The sequence below is a fragment of the Equus asinus genome, chromosome 21 (assembly GCF_041296235.1).
Source record: "Equus asinus isolate D_3611 breed Donkey chromosome 21, EquAss-T2T_v2, whole genome shotgun sequence".
Lineage (NCBI taxonomy): Eukaryota > Metazoa > Chordata > Mammalia > Perissodactyla > Equidae > Equus > Equus asinus.
In genome coordinates this window covers 58,176,365-58,199,584 of record NC_091810.1, presented here as the reverse complement: position 1 = coordinate 58,199,584, position 23,220 = coordinate 58,176,365, and the positions used below count along the sequence as shown (strand labels likewise).

Genomic DNA, 23,220 nt, shown 5'->3' with positions numbered 1-23,220 from the left:
GCTGGCGAAAACTTTCCAGTCGCTCCCTGCAGAGTCAGACATAGAGTGGTAGAAAGGGACTTCCTCTCCAGCATGAGTGTTGCTATTTTGCCGATGAAGGAATGGATTCTCAGGTGAGGGAGGGGAGATAATCCATCAGGCCACGAGGGGGAAGCGTTGAGTCCTGTCTCAGCGCTGTCACTCTCCCTCCACCAGTCAACGAGGAGTATCACTGGGCTACTCGTGACAGCAGAGATCTTGGAGGCCCAAGAACGTGAGCTCTGGTGGACTACTTTTGTTTACGAACTCTCTGTAATCAAGTATTGCCTAATTGTTTTCTCCTCTGGGGGTCCAAAGATAGAGCTCAGCCTCAAGGTTTCAGATCCATGGACACGGCAAAGACATTCACCAGAGCCTCCGACTGCCTTCTCCCTTCCTCCCTGGGCCCAAGTTTACACCTTTGGTTTAAGGTATAAATGAGAATCTGATTGGAGGCTCGCTGAACCCCACAGCAACATAAAATGAGGACATGACCTTCTTGTCATGGATGCGGAGGCCATGTGGCACCATGAACAGAGTATTGGCCTAGGAATTGAGACATTGGGTTTCCAGGTCACACTTTACCTCCTACTAGTGATGAGGACTTGGGATTGTGTCGTCTGCTGCCTAGGCCTCAGTTTCTTTGTCTCTTAAGTGGGGACAATATTCCATGCCCTGGAACTTTACAGGGCTCTTGTGAAAATCAGAGGAAGACTTTATGCTGTGGAAATCAACATGTGCTCTGAATAAATGTGCTGGTTAAGGCAGCTCACCCGGGATCACAGAAACTGTTTTTAAAGCTCTAAGAACTCTGAACGTCCGCAGGCCTGAGATCCCTCGGAGATCGATCACTTCACCAAGGTATCTGTAGGACCAGAAGTCAGTCAGCATCTCTGCAAGGGGAGGGTCCTGGGAGTGCATGCAGCATAAATGAGAACAATTTTGGGAACACGAGCCTAGAAAGGACCCAGAACAAACACAGAATCTAGTAACACTTCCACCTATAGACCGACACTAACACTGATTCCTTTATTGCATTATCTTTCAGAATGGTCCCTTTGGGAAGATGCATTGTGTGTGGGGCTCTGTGTGCTACACGTATGGATGGATATTCAAGCATGTGGGCTTGGCCAACCAGTCTTCTCAAACACTGATTCCTCAGGGAAAGCACTTCATGCCAGGTAGATGCAAGGTTGAGCTTTGTCTGATCCACTTTGACAGGCCAGTTATGGGCTCAAATTTGAGGTCTCTGACTTCTCCCTGAGGGTGTGGAACTAACCCTGGAAAGTGACTCCCAAAGCAACACTTGGTGGCAAGAAAACCCCAGGCCGCCAGTCCCAAACGAGGAAGCTGAACGGAGATAAGGAAACACCTCCAGAGCCTGAGCCTAGACACACCCAGAAGCTCCACACAGACACACAGACACATCAGCATGGAGAAATACTCACGCCAGAGTAATGACGCTAAAATCCAGCCAGTTCCACAGATCTCGCATGTACGCAAACTCATTTAGACAAAATCCTCTTGCCAGTATCTTGATCAAGGCTTCAAAGGTGTAAATGACAGTGAAGATATACCTGGGAGTGAAGGTGGAAAAGGAGAGTTGACTGTGCCTGGGGAGAGCTCTGGGGGAGAGCTGCTGTGATTGCTCCAAAGGCAAGCATGCAAAGATCATCACCAGCTGGGAAAGGGAAGATGGGAAGGGAAGGAGATAACACACAGACGGAGGAACTTAGAGGAGTCACACAGATGAGCAAGGTGGGGAGGGATGTGTGTGGCTGAGATGATTGCAGCATCTGCTGCTCTGAAGGTAGGCAGAGGGCAGTGGTAGCTCAAGAAGTACCACAAGGTTCAGAACAAGGATCTTCCTGTTCCATGAGGTTCCCAGAGGCTCCTCGCCCTGAGGGAAGCTGGAGGCACTTCTCTGAAATCGCTGAGGGCTGAAGATGTGGAAGAGGGCCAGGCCTTGCTACATCCCCCGTCTCCAAAGTTCTCTACTTCTGGCTGTCTTTTCTTCTCACACTGTGTCTGGTCTGCCTTGTTTCTGGCCTCAGGCATCCCAGTCTAAGAACCATATAAAGCAATAAGCAACTAGGCATCATGGAAGAAAAAGGCATCTAAATTCACAAGCATTTTCTCAAGAGGATGGATCCCGTTAGAGGACCATCTCAAAACAGCCCTTTTATTCTTCTGGGCACTTTGTGGGTTTGGATTTGAACAGATGGTTCTGGAGCTGATGTTGAGAGTAGGGTAGTGTCTGTCAAACATTCAGAACCCCTCAATCACCTACAGCAGTGGTTCTAAAACTCTAGCAAGCACCTGAACCACCTGGAGGGCTTGTTCAAACGTGGATTTCCGGGCTCTTCCCCTAGAGTTTCTAATTCGGGAAGTCTAGGGTAGTGCCTAAGAATCTGCATTTCTAACAAGTTCCCAGCTGATGGTAATGTTGCTAGCCTGGGGAACTGCCCTTTTAGAACCATTGACAAAAGGGATTCAGATGCACATGTAAATCACATGTAATTTTGGATACATTAAATTTTTTAAAATTATAAACATAAACACTGGTGTTAAAAATGGGAAGACTTTTGATTAAATATGACAGATTGAACATATGTATTTACCTCCATCTTTTCTGAAATCCTTCTTAAATGATAGTAAAAGGATTTTTTAAAAAGCGCAAACCCACTAGAACGAAGATAATGGAGAACACAACAATAGCGTTTTGGAAACTAGAGAGCGGATGGGTGAGTGGCAACTGACAGAGCAGACCCAAGAAAGTGGAAACCTTAGCTGGAAGTGGGGAGTTCCCAGAAACCAGCCAACCCACATTGAAGAGCAGCTCAGGACTTAGAGATGCTAAGTGCTTCTGAAAGTGGGGATGGGGAGAGGGTGGCAAGTGGGGCTGAAAGGACAGTTTGAGAGTCTTTACAAGAAGCAGTTGGGCTAGACCCCACTCCACATCACCCATCCAGTGAGGAACTGCCTCCTCTGCTCTGGAAATGGACTGGATGTTCATTTTCTCAAGAGATGAACAAAAGGGAGAGAGCTGCATACTGAAACAGGAGTATCAAGAAAAAATTTACATGCTGGAGGCAGACAACCCTCTTCTTCCCCTCGGTAAGTGCCTAGAAGCCTGGCAGTCAGATTAATAGCCCGGGAAGATGCTGCACTTTTAATATGGACAGCCAGCCAATGAGCATCAGGAATTGGAAGGGTGCTTCTAACACCAAAGACTAAAGCAACCAAACAGGAAAAAAAAAAAAAAAAAAAAAAAGAAAGAAAGAAAGAAAAAGAGACAATGTGGGGAGCAGAAGAAAAGTTAGGGGGAAAAACCCCATCATTAACATTTTTAGAGAGTTAAGAGACGAGAAAATAGTGGATACATAAAACAAGAACAGAATGCTATAAACAAGAATGTTCCCAGAACAAAACACAATTTTTGAAAACAAAAATATGATAGCAAAAGTAAAACATTAATAGGACGGCTGGAAACAAAGTTGAGGAAATCCCATAGAAAGTGGAACAAAAAGACAGAAATGGATAAGAGGTGATAAAAGTATGAAAAATTAGAGAGTCAGGCCAGTAGGTACAATTTCTGACTAATGAGAAATCTAGAAAGAAACAGACAGGAGCAAATTATCAAAGAAATAATTTAAGAAAATTTCCCTAAACTGAAGGATCTAAGTAATCAGCTAAAAACACCCACAGTTGTTCCAAAACATGAATGAAAAGGCTCATATCATGGCATAACATCACAAAATTTCAGAACCTTGTGCACAGAGAGAAGAGTCTAACTTTTCTTGAGGGAGCAAAAATCACAGGCCACAAAAAAAACTATCAGATTTCTCTTTTTGTTTTATTTTGTTTTTTGGGTTTTTTTTTTTTTTGAAGAAGAAGATTAGCCCTGAGGTAACATCTGCTGCCAATTCTCCTCTTTTTGCTGAGGAAGACTGGCCCTGAGCTAACACCTGTGCCCATCTTGCTCTGCTTTATATGTGGGATGCCTGCCACAGCATGGCTTGACAAGGGGTGTGTAGGTCCGCAGCCGGGATCCATACTGGCAAACCCTGGGCTGCCGAAGCAGAACATGCAAACTTAACCACTGCACCACTGGGCCGGCCCCTCAGATTTCCTAATAGCAACCTTGGAGGTTACGAGACAATGGAACAATGCCTTCAAATTTTTGAGGAAAATAATTTCTAATACAGAATTTCTTCCCCAACTAAACTGTTAAGATGAGGGTAGAAGAAAGACAACTACAGATGTACAGTCTCTGAAAATTTACTTCCTATCTACCCTTCTAAGAAAGTTACTAGAGGATGCACTCTAAAAAACAAGGAAGTAACCAATAAAGAGGAAGACATGGGATGCAGGGGAGAGACAAACGGAATCCAAAAGAGGATGGAGAAGGAAAAATCTCCAGAAAAGAGCTGTGCATCAGGCCTAGAGAACATCTAGGTTAGATTAAAGCAGGAGATAGAGATTCTAGGAGTGATTTCCCCAAGAAAAGTGGAAACTGATGTGTTTGAATAAACTGAAGCAAAAATTAAAGCTCTGGAGAAAAATTTGGGAGCAAATTGGTGATAAATATATAGAAAACTGAGCAAATGAAGAAACGAAATCCTTATTAACTCCAGAGAAAGCAAAAACATGCAAAAAGGAAATGTAATCAAAGTAATTGCATGATATATCTGTGAGTAGTAATTGCTTAACAATACTATTACATAATCATATAAGTAGTTGGACAATGTACATGTTATCTGGTTATCTAACCAAAATTTATAACTGTAATGGGAAGACGAGTCCAAGAGGAAATGAGTGTGTGTATGCTGACCCAGCTCTTTTTTTCCATAGCAGAAAGTCAATAGATGATATCTAAAATGGAAAAATAAAAAAATAGTAGTGTGAGTATATTATTAGAGACGGAGATATCAGAAGAAAGAGGTAAAAAAGCTGAGAGTAGTTGCCTCTGGAATTATGGGATTAGGGGTGAGGAGATGAGAAACACGAAATTGCTGTTTTTATTAGAATCTTTATAGAACTATGAGACCTTTTAAACTATAAACCTATATATCTTAAATAAAAGTAAAAATCAAATTAAAAAGTGAATAGCAGTAACATTTGTCCATATCTGTAAGAGGAGAAATAGTGTTTGAAATCATTCACAAAGAAATCTATATCTGGCTGGGTAGCTGCCTGAGCTGTCAGCTTCCATATCGTGTTGGTGTTCCCCCAACTCTTTATGTTTTCTAAATTAGAAAATCTTAACTCAGAATTATAGGCTGTTGGGAAACTTTGATGGATATTTCTGGCTTTCCAGATCAATCACAGATCCAGAAATTATGGAGAAATTTCTCTCTAAAGACTGTTTTCAGTGTTTCACCGGCCTAGTGCCACTGAAAGCTGAAGGTTAAAGGTCTCAATTTGGGAGACAGCAGCTGATGGAGTGACATCCTCTCTCTGGAGGCATTTGGCTCCGAGGCATTTCATCACATTCAGCTGCAGCATTTGGACGTGAGTTTTTATCTTTTTTTTTGTAGGGAAAGATTTGCCCTGAGTTAACATCTGTTGCCAATCTTTCTCTTTTTTGTTTTTCTCCCCAGAACCCCAGTGCATGGTTGTATATCCTAGTTGGGTGTCCTTTGAGTTCTTCTATGTGGGCTGCCGCCACAGCATGGCAACTGACAGACGGATGGTGTGGTTCCAAAACCGGGAAATGAACATGGGCCGCCAAAGCAGTGAGAGCATGGGGCTTTAACCGCTAGACCATCAGGGCTGGCTCTTGGATGTGATTCTTAATATACAAAAGACATATCTGAAGTGGCTTTTCTGATGAATGAAGAAAGTCATTGGGTATTGGGAAAAACTCAAACTCTCAGCCATTGAGCCATTTGCACCACTGCTTGGTTTTAAGAATTCCGATGTCTAATCATTAAAAAATCCTGATATTTAGGCCCTGAAGTCAAAAATCCATACTGTTCAAAATCCTGAATGTATTACTGAGACACACCACATGTATTCATGGAAATGGTAATTTAAAAGGATTTCATTCCTTATTTTAGAACACTGTAAACCTTTTTGGTGTGCCAGCCAGAGCAATTCTGTGTGGAGAGCAAGCATCTTGTACTCACTTCTCGTTTCAGCCCAGTAGGCTGAGGAGACGTATACTAACTGGCCACAATCAGCTGGCATTCACAATTTCAACTACATCCCTCAACAGCAAATCAGAGTGTGGAGGCAGGTTATGGACCCCCTGCTGTGTTCCATGAATAAGGCATGTACCGCCTTTGGAAGCAATATTTTTCCTTTGTATAGCAATGCCTTCCCCTGCTGACCATGTGGCTGGAGCTTCCTCAGTACCAATTCATCATATCTTTTTTTTTTCAATTGTGGAAAAATACATGTAACATAAAATTTACTACTTTAACCATTTTTAAATATAAAATTCAGTGGCATTAAGTCCATTCACAATATTGTGCAACCATCACCACCATCCATCTCCGGAACTTTTTCATCCTTCCAAACAGAAACTGTACTCATTAAGAACCCCCCATTCCTCCCTCCCCTATGCCCCGGCAACCTCTATTCCATGTTCTGTCTCCATGAACTTGCCTGTTCTGCGTACCTCATATGAGTAGAATCATACAAGATTTGTCCTTTTACATCTGGCTAATTTTACTTAGCATAATGTTTTAAAGGTTCATCCATATGGTAGCAGGTATCAGAATCTCAATCATTTTTAAGGCTGAATAAAATTCCATTGTATGTACAGACCACATTTTGTTTATCCACTCACCTGTCAATGGACGTTTGTGTGTTGTTTCTACCTTTTGGCTATAGTGAATAATGCTGCTATGAACATTGGTGTACAAGCTAACATATGTTTTTAAAGTCTATTTCATAGTTTACAAACTAATGATTAATTAAACCAAAAATCTCTTATATTAAAATTAGCTTCATGATAAATAGTGCAAAAAGTCATCGAGCACTTCTCTCTCACATATATGGTGACAACTGATTTATTCATAGTTTTATTCAACTATAAAGTAAAATGTCTGCTTGTTTACATACATAACCATCATTGATTTTAAAGGCCAGTCACATTATAAGAAATTCAATATTTCTGAGAAAGAAATTCCACTAATTGTTTCCTGATTTCTTTCCAACTGCAATATTTCTCATTGATTTTGAAGCTGGTTTCCTATCTTACCAGCAAGAGTATAATTGTGTTTGTTTTTTCCATGAGGAAGAATGATGACCATATAGTTTTCTCGTCTCTTCAACTTGTAACACCAAATTTTGACAATTTTGTAATGGAAAGCCTTATTTTGTGTTTGTACTAGAGATAGTCAATTGGTTTAATAGTGGGTTGATGAGTTTTACTGGAAAATAATGTGGAAGTTTTGGTAGCTTTATATTATTATTTGTTAAAAATGTTAACAGATAAAAACTAAGTACTAGGACAAAAGGATCATTGATCCAATGAAATTTAATTATCATTTTTCCTTGTCATGCTTCCTGCTTTCTTATTTATTCTTTATCTGCCTTTGTGAGATTATCCACATCCATTGTCCACTTGTCTTGTGACGTACATATTCAAGCTTTAGATTTTTGACGAGTCCATTCATTACTTATATTTGTGAACTTATTTTATATTGTAGGATTTATTTTCTATTTTTGTCACTATTGTTTTATTTCTGTAAACCACTTTTGAAATCCTGACTCATTTTTTTGAATTGCGATATTATGCAATGCAACAGTAACAATGACAAATGCAAGTTTAACAAACGGAAACAGTAACTGTCAAATGATGATAAAACACGTTAAGATAAACTACCTGTGATTAATTTCACGTTAACCAGTATGAGCTAAATCAGTCCTTAAAGCACGTACCCTGCTTTTGAGAACGTAAAACGTCATAAATACTATGAAAATTAGAATTAATCTTACATTTCAGATTTTTAAATTATCTGTGCATAAAATGATTGCATTGCTTTTTCTTCTGAATTTGTCAAATGCTTTAGAGGTTACTGAGAGACTTCCAGTGATCAATAGAGATCTTTAGATCACTTATTGAGAAACATTGTAGGGGGTGAAGAGAGCTGAATTGCTGTTCCAAGCAGAGTGAGAAGAATTTTGAGTTCCCAGGGACAATACAGGAGGAAGACAGTGAGGCAGAGAGATGGAAAAGCAACCCAAAGAGACGTTTATGAGAGAAGATTATAAGTCAGCCCCATTTACCAAGATAGATCAAATGAAATACTGGCAAATTGAATCCATCAATGATCAAGCTGGAACTAATAAAAATAGATCAGCAAATTTTTTAATGTAGCCTCTACATTAATAATATTAATATATTAAAGACTATATAATAATCTTAATAAACATAGAAATATTGATAAAAACCAATACTCATTCAAAATGAAACTTTCAATAAACCAGAAGTGGAAAGAAATTTCCATAATTTGGTTAAGGGTAATTATGATAATCCCGTAGTCATCATGATAATAGTGAAATATTAGAAGCATATTCTTTACAATTAAGAGCAAAAGAAATTTGCTCACTATTATAGCTACAATCCAGCATTGTGCTGGAGGCCCTGGCCAGTTCAATAAGAAGGGAAAAATAAACAAGTGGTATAAGAATCATAAAGAAAGAAACAAGTTCATCATTATTTGCAGATGATATGGTTGTTTAAATAGAAAATCCAAGAGAATCTACAGAGAAATGTAACTTGTGAAGGAGTTCAGAAAGATAGCTGGATGCAAAACCAATATACAGAAACTAATAACATTCATATATTTTAGCAGTAAAAGTAAATATTCAAAAGGGCAACCAAAATGATAATGTACCTAAGCATAAGATATGTAAGAACTTTGCAGAAGACATTATAAAATGTTATGGAAAAACATAAAAGAAGGTCTGTATCATTTGGGAGGTACACCATGCTGGTGCGTGGGAAGGCTTGGTATTATAAATGTGGCAATTCTTCCCATGGTGATAGATAAATTCAATGCATCTACAATCAAAGTTTCAACAGAGTTGTAAGAAAAAAACTTGAAAATCTGACCCTTCCATTGATATGGAAAAGTAAAGAAGCAGGAAGAATCAAGATGATTTTCATGAAGACAAATAAGGAGGGGGGTTATCATCAACTGGGTCAAATCTTATTGTAAAGCATTTAGAGCTGTGTAGTGTTGACTCAAGGAGTAACAAATAGATTACTGGGAGAAACAGACTTGAGGATGCTTGAGAATCTGGTGCATGACAGGGGTAGTAGAAGGTATTACTCAGGAAACAATGACCTATTAAAAATGGTGTGGGGGGCCGGCCCCGAGGCTTAGTGGTTAAGTTTGGCACCTTCCACTTTGGTTGCCCAGCTCCACTGGTTCAGATCCTGGCTGCAGACCTATAGCACTCATCAGTTGTGCTGTGCCAGCGAACACATATACAGTGGAAGAAGACTGGCACGGATATTAGCAACAGACGTTGGCTCAGGGCTAATCTTCCTCAGGAAAAAAAAAAAGGTGTTGGGATAATCCATATGGAAAAATATTAGAAGCCTATCTCATACCATGCACACACACACACACACACAAGTCTAAGAGGATGAAATATCTAAATGTAAAAAGAAATATGACTTTTAGAAGAAAATACAGGAGAATATCTTTATGGAATATTATATACAGTAAAAAATGAATGAAATAAGTCTGCATATCTCCATTTAGACAAATATGAAAAACACAATATTGACTTTTAAAAAGCTTCAGCTTAAAGCACACATATGGTATGGGATCATTCATACAAATTTTGAAAGACACAAATACTTTATGCATGCAGTGCCGGGCACCCATTCCCCTGTTTGCCATAGGTTCAGCTTCATTTCATGTGTTCTTTTCCAGGTGAGGAAGCATTTATCTTTCCACTGTGCTTTTCCCTGCAACCAAATTGCTGTATTTTGTCAAATGTTTCTCCAGATTCTCAGTAAGGTTAGCGATGGGTGTCCCAGGGCCATCAGAGGGCCTTTCAATTCTCTGTGAGCTCAGGGGCTGGGGATGGTGGGAAAGTTCTGCTCTGGTCACTGTTAACATTTTTGCATCTCCCTGCCCTTTTCACCTCCTCCTGGGGCCCAATCTGAGATGTTCTTCTCCACTTTGGCCCCAGTGGATCTCTAGTTTCTTTCTGAGCACAAGAAAGGATTAAAAAATGGAATACACACAATGGAACACATATATGTGGGATACATATATAATCCCACGAGCAGACAGATAGGCAGGCAAGCAGGGAGCTACCTTTATCAGCAGGTGACAGTGCAAAGTTAACATTTCAGGGAGGGGTAACGGCAGGCAGGGGAGGTAAGGGATGAGAACTGCTTGCGTCCAAAAGACTGTATCAAGAACATGGCAATAGCATTGGCTTCTGGTTCCTTACTGGCTACAATTTATTTTTACTAAAAAAGACACTGCATGGTCTTTATAGTCCCAGTGTATCCTAAGGATATTTACTCTTTTCCCCTGGGCTCTCAACAACATAGTAAACAACTAATGACTGCTGTCAGTTCACATTTCAAAAATAAAATCTAGAGTTTGATAATTTTTATGAAGCTGAGGATGCTGAACAGCATCCAATACTCGTCACTGAGATTTCTACGGCTAGACCCAAATAGGTAGATTTTTATCTTTTATATTTTTTCAAAGTGTGTTTATCAAGGAAATTTGTCAACAATTTAGTTAACACAAAAATCTGACAAAGAATGAGTTTAATAATTAGTAGGAATGAAAATTGGTACAACTTTGGAAAAGAATTTGGCAATATCTCAAAAACTAAAATTGTATGTCCCTTTGAGCCACAATGCCTCTTCAAGGAATTCATCCCTCACATTTCCCCACGTTATGTGTACAGAGATATGTGTGTAAGGATATTCACCAAAGAATCATGATGGCAAAAGAAGAGGATTGTGTTGATTATGATCAACATAGAAGCCTATCGGTAGGATAACAGTTAAATAAACTTTGCATCATCCGTGTAAGTAAAATCTGTTCAGTCAATTTCTACAAAACATGCGCTGCTGGGATTTTTGTTGGGATTTTGCTGGATATACAGATTCATTTAGGCAGCCCAGACATTTCAATAGCGAGTCTTCTAATCCGTTCATATGAGATATCTTTAAATTTAGTTAGAGACTTGAAAATCTCTCTCAATAGTGTTTTGTCATTGTCAAAATACTTTATACTGTCGTTTTTCTGTATAAAAGTCTTGTGTTATTTTCTACAACAGCTTTTGGGTTTATTAATTCTGCTGTTTTTCTAACTAATTTTTTCTTTTAAATTATTTTTTCTTTCTGTTTTCTTTTCATTTATTTTATTGTTCTTTTCCTAGTTTTATGTTAGGTACTTAAATAATTCTTTTCATTTTTTACTGATATAAATATACAATCCTTCAATGCTGTGGATTATCCCCTGAGCACGTCTTTAACTGCACCCTATATGTTCTGATTAAAGTGTTTTTTATTTTCTTCCCTGGAAACTCTATAATTTTAGTTTGTAGGTTTTCTTTCATCTAAAAGTTAAGGGAGGTTTTTAAAATTGCCAAATGGGAATGCCTCTCTTTTTCCCCCCGATTTTGTTACTATTTTCTAATTTTACTGCAGTGTGATCTGAGAATGTTTTCTTTCTCATTTCTACTTTTTGGAGCTTATGCAGGTTTTTGCTGTGGTTTAATATTTGGTCAGTTTGTATGATCATTTGAAAGGCAGTATATTCTCTATTTTTCTGGGAATATAGTTTGATATATATTAACCAGATCTATCTTATTAACTACATTCCCAAGTCATCTATATTTTTACATGGTTTTTTATACATTTGATCTGCCACAGGCTGACAGAAATTAATCACACTTTCCTAGCACTACAGTGTTTTTGTCTGTTTACCCTTATACTTTTATAATTTTTGCTTTATGAATACTGTTGCCACATTATTTGTTACAAAGATATACATGACTGTTATGGTTTATTTAGCATTACAAAGTATCATTTGTGTCCAGTTTAATGATTTTTGGCCTAAATTCCACCTTCTGTGTTATTAAGATCATGCCCCCTGCTCGCTTTCTGTCTTTGCTTATATCTCTTCCTGCTCTTTAATTTTGACCTTTCCATATGGATTTGAGCAGTGTATTTTTATTCAACATAGAGTTGGAGATTCTTTGTTATACAGTATGAATTTTTTTTGAAACAGATCATTCAAAACATTTATATTTATTGACATGACAGATTTGTTTGATCTTAGTTTGCTTATATTACTTTGTGTTATGTATTTAACAGTATTTTAAATATTTTGTTGACTGGTATGTTTCATTTGCTTTATTTTTTTGTGTATGATTCTGAATTTAGAAGAGTTTTTATTTCAGTTCTAGTGGTTGCCTTTATAAGTACAAATTTATATTTATAACTAAAGCCATGTAATACCTTGCCCTTAGTACGCTATCTCTTTAAACAATATCTCATTTCCGTTTGGCAATTCTCTTTCCTTTCTCCTCTGTTTGATCATCACCTGATTGTATTTAACAATATCTTTTTTGTGCTTACCTTTGTACTGTTAAATGTAATTATTTTTCTCTCCTTGATTTATTAACTGTAAAGAATACTCTTTAGCTTCTTGCTATTATTAGAAGCAGCAATAAGTGAGCGTTCTCTGCTCTCGTGTTCCTTCCTCTTTCTACTCCCAGTGTTTGCTGTGTGTATCTTGTCAACACTTTCAGAACCTCTGCAGTTTTAGGGGATAAGATGCCTCGATCCTCCTTTTTATCCCTCTCTGCAGGCACTGTAGTTTAACAAGCCCCGATCTGCTGAGTCATTTGCCAGTCCTCCGCCCACTTTCCGTCTTCTGAGGTTGTTTTGACATCTTTTGTCCTCTGTGCTTTCCTCTCTCCTTCTCTTTGTTCTTGCATATTTATGCTGTTCTTATTCCCATGCTGTCATTTTACTGGCATTTGGAGAGGGTTGGGGTAAGATGTATTCGCGCTATCTTCCATATTTAACCAGACTCCCCAAATAACTCTTACTTTTGAGAGAAAATGCTTTGCATTAAAAGTTCAAAAGAAGGATAGAAATCGTACATGCTATATGATCTCAGTTATGGTATAAAAAGAGGGAAAAGAACAATAAGCTAAAATGCTAACAGTGATCTATGCTTAGTTATTATCTTCTGATTTATACTTTTTAGTATTATTCATTTTATGCAGTGGTCATTTATTTTTAAAATTACTTTGTTTTTAAGCTTTTTGTTATGATATCCAACATGCATGTGTTATGACCTCATTTAACCTTCATTATCTCCTTGAAGGTCTCTTCAATATAGTCACATGGAGGTTTAGGGCTTCAACATATGAATTTTAGGGGGACACAATTCGGTCCGTAGCAGCTATGTGACAAATACTCACACCATGGAATATTTTGAGCACCCCACAAGCCCTAGAGGTCACTACTATCCTAATTTGGAGTATTTTTTTCTTGCCCTTTTTATTTATATTTTTATCTCGTAAGTATACATCCCTAAACAAAATAGTTAAGTTTTGCTTGTTTCTGAATTTTGTATAAATGGAATCATACTTACGTAATGTTTTGTGTCTGGCGTTTTTGTTCAATATTATATTCTCTTAAGACTCATCCTTCTTGTGTGGAGCTATAGTTTATTCATTTTCCTTGCTGTAAATTATCCCATTTTAAGGATATAACTGAGATATTTAAGGTACTCGAAAATTTATAGACATCTGGGTTGTTTCCAATTTTTGCCTTTTATGGGCAATGTTCATAAACTTCCTTGTAGCTATATGCTGGTGTCCATAAGTGCATATTTCTGTTGAATGTATGTACAATGACATATAAGAGGATAATTAGAGGATCACAGTCTCTGTGTCCTCACCTATATTTGGTAACACCCACTGCTTTACAAAAAGGTGACACAAGTTCATATTCCCACCAGCAGTACATGAGTTTCTGTTGCTCCATGTCATTCTCAATACTTGGCATTGTCACAATTTAAAATTTTCCTCATCTGGTGAGTATATGATAATCTCTCAGTGTGATTTTAATTCATATTTCCTTGATCAAGAAAAAAGTTAAGAATATTTTCATATGTTTATTGATCATTTGGATTTCTACTTTTGTGAAATATCCATTTAAATTTTTTGCTCATTTTAAAATTGGTTGCTCTGACATATTTCTAACTGATTTGTAGGGGCTCATTATTCTGGGTATAAACACTTTTTAGGTCTATGTGTTGCAAATATCTTCCACTCAGGAGGCTTGCTTTTTCAGGCTCGTAAAGTTGTCTTTTGATGAACAGATATTCTTAATTCTGGTGTACTAAAATGTGTCGAGTTTTTTCCTCTGTGGTTAGTTCTTCTGTGTCATATGTAATAAATCTTTCCAGAACCTGAAGTCGCGAAGATATTCTTCTCTGTGTGTGTGGGTGTGTGTTTTTCCTTCTAAAAGCTTTATGTCTTTGTCTTTCACCAAGAAATTTAGATCCTAATCCACCTAGACTTGATTCTTGTGTTTGGTGTAAAGTTGAGTCTTCATTGTAATTTTTCTTTTTTTGTATTTTACTACAATTCAAAAATGTTTTATTAAAAAGCACAAGTTTAAAAAAATGAACAGAAAAAACACTTTTCTCTTAAATCAAAAGTACAAACATTATAAAAACATTTTATAAATAAATAGTATTGTGTGTTCATACTTTTCTCAAATCTATTTACTTTATTTGTTATATCATCTTCTTTATATACCATGTGATTCAATGTAATTTTTCTGTTGGGATTCTTTTTTTTTTTTTAAGATTTTATTTTTCGTTTTTCTCCCCAAAGCCCCCCAGTACATAGTTGCATATTTTAGTTGTGGGTCCTTCTAGTTGTGGCATGTGGGATGCCACCTCAGCATGGCCTGATGAGTGGTGCCATGCCTGTGCCCAGGATCTGAACCCACGACACCCTGGGCAACTGAAGCGGAGTGTGTCAACTTAATCACTCTGCCACGGGGCCGGCTCTATCTATTGGGATTCTTAATTCTTCAGCATCATTCATTGAAAACTTTCCTTTCCCCACTGTCCCACAGAACCACCTGTGCCACAAATTCAATGTCTGTATGTGCGTTGGCCTGTTTATGGGCCACCTATTCTGTTCCGCTCTTCTGACTAATCTTACTCCAATGGCACGCAGTTTCTATTTAGAGCTTTGTAGTAAATCTTGATATTCGGTAGAGTGAGTTCTCTTCTCCCACCTTACTTTTCATCCTCAAAAATGTCTTGGCTATAATTTGCTCTTTGAATTTTCATATAAATCTTAGAATCAGTTTGTCAAGTAATTAAAAAAGGGCCTGTTGGGATTTTGATTGGGATCACATTAAATTTATTACTTTTTTGGGGAGTCTTACAATATTGTGACTTTGAATCCAGGAATATAATATATAGCTCCATTTATTGGATTGTCTGTAATATTACTCAATATTGTTTATAATTTTTTTTGTAAAGATCTTATTCATATTTTGATAATCTTATGTCTAGATATTTGCTATTTTAAAATGACAGTGTAAATGGTACTTTTAAAAATTGTTTTATTTTCTGCTTATTGTGAGTATATATATATATATATATATACATAATTGATTTATGTATATTAATTTGGACCCAGCTACCTTGCTATACTCTCTTATCAATTCTGATAGCTTATCTCTAGATTATATCAGCTATTTTATGCATACAATCATATTACCTGTAAATCATGACGTCTTTGGTACTTCTTTTTTCTTGTTACACCTTTTATTTCTTTTTCTTGCCTTACTACACTGTCTAGGATCTCCTTTATGAAGCTGAATAGAACTGATGAAACAGACATCTTTGCGTTTTTTTTCTTCTTATCTCAAAGAGAAAGCCTGCCATGTTTCACAAGTAAGTACGAAGTTTGCTGCTTTCTTTAAGGTGGTTTCCCTTTATCAGAGTACAGCAATTCCCTTCTGTTACTTCTTCGAAGAGTTTTTAATCATGAACAGGTATTAAACTTTATCAAATGATTTTTCAGCATCAAGTTGGCTGTATGATTTTTATTCTTTAATTTATTACTAGAAATGAAACATACTTTCTATGGTGCATGTATTAATGTTATAGCCAGCAAAAGAAATTGAAAAATTGAAAAAAGAGAAAGCTCTACAGAGCTCCTGTTGTTACACTGAAGGTGTGTCAGGCTTGTGCTGGGGGGAAACCGCTTCCGCACGTGTTGGTGCAGATGTTTTTAGAAAGGCCCCACAATCTGAAACTACAGAGATTCCATCTGTTAACCAAGGAGGTAGAATAATCTCAGAAATATTAAGGTCACTTTGAAGTATACGGGCCATGACAACTTAAACAGCTTCATTCATGGGTTATTTTCTGAATATGTTCCAGAACCATTTGTTCTCAATTCTGTTTCAGTTTTGCTCCTGCCTCTCGTCCCTAAACATCAGTCATGTGTGCGCCTAGTAGGTGAATGTGTGTGTGGCGGGAGGGGCTCATCTTCCCAGGCCACCCCAGACCAATGAAATCAGACCCTCTGGGACTGAGACCCAAGCATCAATACTTAAAAAAATCTCCCCAGGGGGATTCCAATGCACAACCAAGGTTGAGAACCACTAATCTATAGCTCTTCAAAGCTGCAAATCATATATATGTTTATGAAACAAAGTCCCCAGAGAAGACGATATCTAACCATTACAAAGTCAGATAGACAGTAGGATTCCATATTACCCAGACGAGACCCAGGAGGATAAATAAAAGAAAAAAGCCACCAAGTGAAGGAAAGGGAAGAAGAGGGCAAAAAGAGAAGGCACAAAAATGACAGCAAATCTACTCACTCGAGTCTCTCTGGAAATTCAGTTTGGGTCATGAACACACAATTGATCACAATCGTGACCATGATAAATAAACTGAACCACCTGAGAAGGCCTGTGTTAAGGAAAAGCTAAGAGTCACCATGTTTCCTTGATGTCATCTATGATCACCTTGACGCTGAATGATTAAATTCGTAACTCTCAGCTAGGATCAGCTTTATGGTCTTGACATACAATAACCACTAACATTTGCCGAGTGCCTCCCCCGGGCTGAGTACTTCATCCGCATTATTTCGAATGCAACCAACCTGCAGGTGGATATTATTATCCACATCTTGAAGCTAAGACAACAGGCTGACAAAGCTTAAATAATTTTTCCAAGGTCATACAGCTAGTCCACCACAGTGCTGAGATGTGAACTCAGATCGTCTGATAATAGAACCCTGAGTAAGACGGAAGGAAACAGAATCCATTTTCCAAAATGTCCTTCTGACCAGAAGCTTTCATTTCATTATACAATATGGCCTGACATTTCATCCAGCAAATATCTCTTTTATCCTAAAAGACAGAATACTCCTAGGAGTTAGAGATGAAGAGGGGGCTATCAGCTTTCGCGGGCATTCATTGAGTCAGATTGCTTTCCTAACTTAGCTGAGATCAGTCACACTGAGGAAATGGACTTCCGGCCAGGAATGGTGGAGGCAACACAGGGAAGTGAAGTACTGGCTCAAAAAGAAAATTCCAAATAGGATTAGGCTGCAGCGGAGAACTCTGAACAGCCAGAGAGGAGAATCTTGGAGGAGAGATTGGGCAAAGGGATTACCAGAAGGGGAAAGAGACGTTGAAAAGGAAGGTGAGTAGAAGGAGGTAAAGAGATAGGAAGAAATGTTGGTGGGGAAAATCCAAAGATAAATTTCTTCCATTGGACATTTTTCTCAGGACTATCTGGGAAATTACTTAACAATTACTTCCTAAAGAAAAACGAAGCCTGAAGATAAACTTGACCTATAGAGAGTGTAAACCACTCATCTTTCATAATTTCAATTTGAGCAGAAGTATTTAAATCTATTTTAGTTTTCTCTAAATGCCTTTAATGTGCCCTGTTTTACAGTTACTTAGGAACACATCTATTTTGAAAAGGGAAATTCTACTAATTAAACCACATTTTCCGATTGACTTGCAATTAAATTAAGACATTTGTTCACATGGGGGGAAAATGTTAACCCAAGGATTAAATTAAAGTCATATCTCCAACTCCACAAACCTTTAAAAGTAATATGATATATTATGTATAATATCACTTGTGAAAACATTCATAGCAAATTTGATTAGAATTATAATTTTGGTGAAATGTTAATAATAAGACATTGAAAATTCCATACCTTGAAGAATATCTTTGGGGCTGGAGCTACCAAGTTCATGAGATTTAAATATATAAATGCAGACTTTTGTGAGAAGAAGACCCTCAACAGCTTTTCTGTCCAGCGGGAACTTGAACAGGCAATTATTTACTCATCAAATCTCAAGATGAAAAGAATATTCACTGGTCACTTGATTCTTCAAAGGAATTTTATTTCTAATTAGCTGTTTCTGACTTATCTAGATATTGTTCAACTGGGATGCACAGAGAGGAATTTGTGTATTTGCTGTTTTTCTTTATTTGCAATTTTATGTAACTGTGTATACACGTATATTTTTAAAACACCCAAGTAGAGATGACATACTGAGAAAATAAGTTACCCTAATTCATTTCCATTAACTGTCTACTCCCTTACTGCTGACACTGCTCTAAGCAGGATACAGGCTGGACCTCCTAAATGGCTGTGTGACCTTGGACAATTTATTGGATGCCTCTGAGCGTCAGTTTCATCATCTGTAAAGTGGGAATGCTAATCCCTTCTTCAAGGGTTTCTGTACCTATGACACTGTTGATGCTCAAGAGGTAGTAGCAAATGGTTGCCCACTATTATCATTAAATATCCTTCTATAGAATCAGAAAATCCAAGACTGAAATAAGAAAATAGAATTCCAACTGGTTGGCCATAAAGATAAAACATGTAAAGAGAAAATGTAGTGCAACTACAATAAGCATTTCATGTTGAGATGACCCTGTGGCAGGGCTACAGCTCACTGAGTGCTGTCCAGCTATCTGATAAGCTGCCCCAGTGTCGGGGGAGAGGGCTCCTTTTACTGGAGCCTCCTAGGGAGAGGCTGGCTCCCGTCTGCCAGGCAGCTGAGGCAAGGCTGTTCTTGCAAATCAACCTCCTGGAAGCCAGGGCTGAATTTGTCATTAGGAATTTCCAGTTTGGACAGTCATCAAGGAAGATCCTTGGAAACCAAGCCAAAGTCTCTTTTTTTGTCCTACTTTGGCTTGCCTTGAAAGAAAACAAAAACAAAAACTGAAGGCAGCTTCTGAAGCTACCTAAAGCAACTAATATAATACAGACATTTGGCCAATGTGTCTCTAATCATTACTACATTTCCCAATGATGTGAGTCTCGGACTGTTGACATTTTTAACCTGCTAGTAGTTTTGGGGTAACTTGTGACATTGGCAGTGCACCATGACCAATGTGATCCTGTTGGGACAACCTATGCTCTGCCCATCAAGGTCTGTTTTCTTTGTCCTCTGGGAGATGCTGCTCTTTTGCCAAATAAGCAGCCACTCCCCAGGATGGCTATGGCACAGAGTAACAACCCATACCTGTCTCATCTGCCCAAAGAAGACTTGGGGCCCCTTTACCAGTTATTATGTTTTGGGAAGAGCAGGCCACATATGGTAAGAATGTGCCTGAGTGCTTCAGCAAAGCTCCCCTCATAAAGAGGACATTTTTCAAGTTATGCATGCACAGGTGTTTCCAGTCTAGTCTAGATGAACCTAAACCCACTGTGGGTTGCATGAACACCTTTTCTGTCTTGGGACTGTTTTGGGATGTTGGCCACATTAAAACCACAAACACTTTTTTCAATTTAGTGATCCCTTTTTTCAGGATTCAGTTGGAGGAAGGCTCTACCGCTAACCTGTGAAGAAGGCACTGGACACATGGGCAAGGCTTGTTTCTAACATGTGGAAGAAGCAACCGTGCAAAGGATATGAGTGGACAGACACTTTGATGGCTGTTTTTCTGATCAGGTTGAAAGGACTGAATAACCACAGGGCCCGAGTGGCACTAAACCGGGAAATGGTCCTCCCTTTGTTCAGCACCATAAATGTCTAAAACAAAACAAAAGAGAAGGTGGACCTCCAGTGAGAAACACACATCCTCACACAACCTTGTTTTTGAGCATGAGTGGTATAATCTCAGGTCAGTAAGAGCCAAATGGACCGGCAGAGAGTTAGGGAGGATCATATCCTCACCCTCCTAGCAAGACCCCAGGGTCTGTGGCTGACTGTGCATCAAGATGAGCCCACTGAGAGTGCCCGATGGACAGGCAGCTGACCCTCGGGCTGGTAAGATGCATCATGCCCAGGGTGAGGATTCTGGTAGCAGGAGGATGGAGTTCTGGTTGTATGGATTCCTCTTCTGATTAGTGGACCATCCCCGGCTCTGTAATGTTCCTTCTGCTCTTCACCTCCTGGTCTCCCCCTTTTAAACCCTCTACTGGTTCCTCCTGGGAGGGTGAGAGTTTTTGTCAGGCGAGAGGAGGGAGAAGGACATTGCTGTGCTTTTTATTTTCTCTAAAAACCGTATTTCAGATGGCTGATTCCTGCCCCTCCCAACTCCCAGACATGCACACACCGTTTCTTTGGCTGTGAGAACATCTAAGATGCAATACCAACAGGGTAATTGTCACAAAACAGCTCTTGTTTAGACTAGTGGTCCTCAAACTTTTTAATTTCAGGACCCTTTTATACTTTCAAAACTTATTGAGGACCCCAAAAAGCTTTGGTTAATGTTCATATCCTTTTGCTTATACCATATGTGTGTGTTTGCATGTGCATGTGTGTATATTTACATATGTATATATAATATTAGAAATTTAAAACATAGGAGATTTTAAAACAAGAATATACAAGCATACCTTTTAGTAGCTGTTAGACTGAGGATGTCATCCCCCATCAATAGCCTCTACATTCACTATTGTATGTTCACAAAAGAGTATGAGTGAAAAAGACAAATGACATCTAAGTATTGCTATAAAATACTTTTGACCTCTTGAACCCAGTGAAAGGATTTTGGGAACCCTGGGGCTTCCAAGATCGTACTTTGAGGACCACTAGTTTAAATCATCCTGATTTCTGTTCTTCTGATCCCCTTCTCTTCTGTCTACCCCCCACCCTGACACCAAGATCTCTGCTCTCCACTTGCAAAGAGAGCCCACACCTCTGGACATCCTAGGCCAGAGCTCATCCAAGGGAACAGCACACTTCCTCTGAAAACTCCACACCAGTTGTCACTGCTTTGGAGGATTTAGGTTTAATTAGCCTCTACCATAAATACTATAAAGATTCAAACAGAGCATCAAGGAGGTGAGTTAGAGATATTTTTCATTAATGAGTCTAGCTGACAACCACATCACCCAGGGTGCAGGGGGACTCCCTGGGCTTGGTGGGATAGAGGTTTCCTCTCTCAGAACTGAGAAAAGCCCTTCCAGCCAGTAGCCCTTACCCGGTGTGTGCTGTAGAAGGGGTCCAGATCCTCCAGCGGCTCCCCAACCAGCTCTGGTGGGAGCTCACCATAGAACTTGGGCAGCTTGTTGCAGGCTTTCAAGTCTAGCTGGGGCCGAGGCTTCTCTTCTGGGTCCTTCTGCTCCCTGTGCTTATCCTTGGCTTTCTCTGCTGCCTGCTTGGCAGCAATTCGCTTTTCAGTCTCCGCCAGGGACTCCGGAGTGAATCGACGGAAGTTGTTAGTTCCCAGGGACCCAAAGGGGAATTCCATCTTCTCATTCTTCTTCAAGGAGAATTTATACTTTTATGACAATGGACATAACCACAGAGAGGTAACAGCCTGCCCACTGGCCCTCTCCATCCCGTCCCTCCCACCTTTCTAGAAGAGCTCCAGCACCCCCCTCTCCAGTTCCTTCCTTGACTCAAGCTGAGCTTCCCCAAGACCCCACTGCTCCTCAGCACTTTTAGGGGAGGCTGTTTATTCCATCCTACTGCAGGTACTTCAGGCTAGGGTGTGTCTATGCTCTCCATGAGCTTCTAAGTCATTTCTCCTTTGTCTTTTTGTAACACCACCATCTCCACCACCAGATTTAGTCATACTGCCCTCTTCCCTCTTTCCCATGACCACTGAACAACAGGCGCTCTCCTGCATCCATCAAAGACTTCGGCTCATGTCCTACTTTATCTTGAGTCTCATCCTACTTTCTGACCACAACCTTTTATTTATTGACATTTTCAACATTTCTTCCCCTCTCTGAGCTTCATTTGGACCCCCAGGCTGCTTTCTCTTTGTCCATGGCTGAACACTTCTCTCCATATTAAGATCAGATCTTGTGGTCTGCCATTTTGACCGCTCTCTCATCCTGATCCTAAATTCCAAGTCTAAGTCAATCTAGATGAGTCTAATTCTGGTTTCTCTGAATCTGGAATGCTGAGGGGTGATGGAGCACATCAATGCCTCTTGGGAACCATGTGGTTTCCACAGGCAGCAGTTTATTCTAGTCTGATTGTTCACATACCCTTCATCTTTTCTGGCTATTCTCTATTTCCCTTTGCAGTAAGACAGTGACCATGTTTCCTACTTCATGAAGAAAACAGTATTCTTTCAATTGCATACCCCCAAATCTCCAACCTACCTGCATCTATGCCCTCCATCCCTCCCTCCCTCCTATCACAACAGGGAGGATATCTTCCTTCGTCTTGGTTAAGGCCAACCTTTTCCTTCTGCTTTGGATCTTAATGCCTCACTACCTCATTTCTCTCTCCCTACTGGTCTACTGGCTCCTTTCTATTCGCATTTAGGGATTCTCAAGTCTCCTTCAACTTTAAAAACTTTACTCGATACGCAGGTCATCCAGATCTTCCTCTCTCCTCACATTCTCTGCTGAGTTTCATAAAGGACTCACTTCCACTCACTGTCTCTGGTCACTCTTCAGTCCTAGCAGCTGGGCTTCTGTGTCCACTACCTCACCAAAATGCCTCCTTGCAAGGACACCATAAATCTTCTTATGGCTAAATTCAGAGGAACCTTTTCAGTTATTATCTAATGGCCATTTTGATCACTTCCTCCTTCTTGAAACATGGTCTCTCCTCAACTGCTGTGGCATATTCTCTTGGTTTTCCTAAGTTTCTGTCTGCTCCTTCTCAATCTGTTCTTCCTCAGTTTCTCCCATACATGATTGTGAATCTTGGGGCTCTATGTTGTGCTTTTTAAATTTTTGAGTAATGACAATAGTAAT

At 39.2% G+C, this 23,220-nt stretch overlaps 1 protein-coding gene across 3 annotated transcripts in view; it reads right to left on the bottom strand.

Moving 5' to 3' along the window:
- The window catches only part of SCN10A (sodium voltage-gated channel alpha subunit 10), a 92,655-nt gene extending 70,903 nt beyond the window's left edge, over nucleotides 1–21,752 (bottom strand). The window contains exons 1-5 of one of the 3 annotated variants that reach the window (XM_044754935.2): nucleotides 21,483–21,752; nucleotides 19,954–20,086; nucleotides 16,898–16,988; nucleotides 1,467–1,595; nucleotides 792–883 (exon numbers count right to left, since the gene is read on the bottom strand). In XM_044754935.2, coding sequence (XP_044610870.2) covers nucleotides 792–883; nucleotides 1,467–1,595; nucleotides 16,898–16,988; nucleotides 19,954–20,086; nucleotides 21,483–21,752 — 715 coding nt within the window. Of the gene's footprint in view, nucleotides 1–791; nucleotides 884–1,466; nucleotides 1,596–16,897; nucleotides 16,989–19,953; nucleotides 20,087–21,482 lie in introns of those variants that run through there. The other 2 variants (XM_070492845.1, XM_070492846.1) reach the window with 2 other exon arrangements.
- Nucleotides 21,753–23,220: the final 1,468 nt, after the last annotated feature.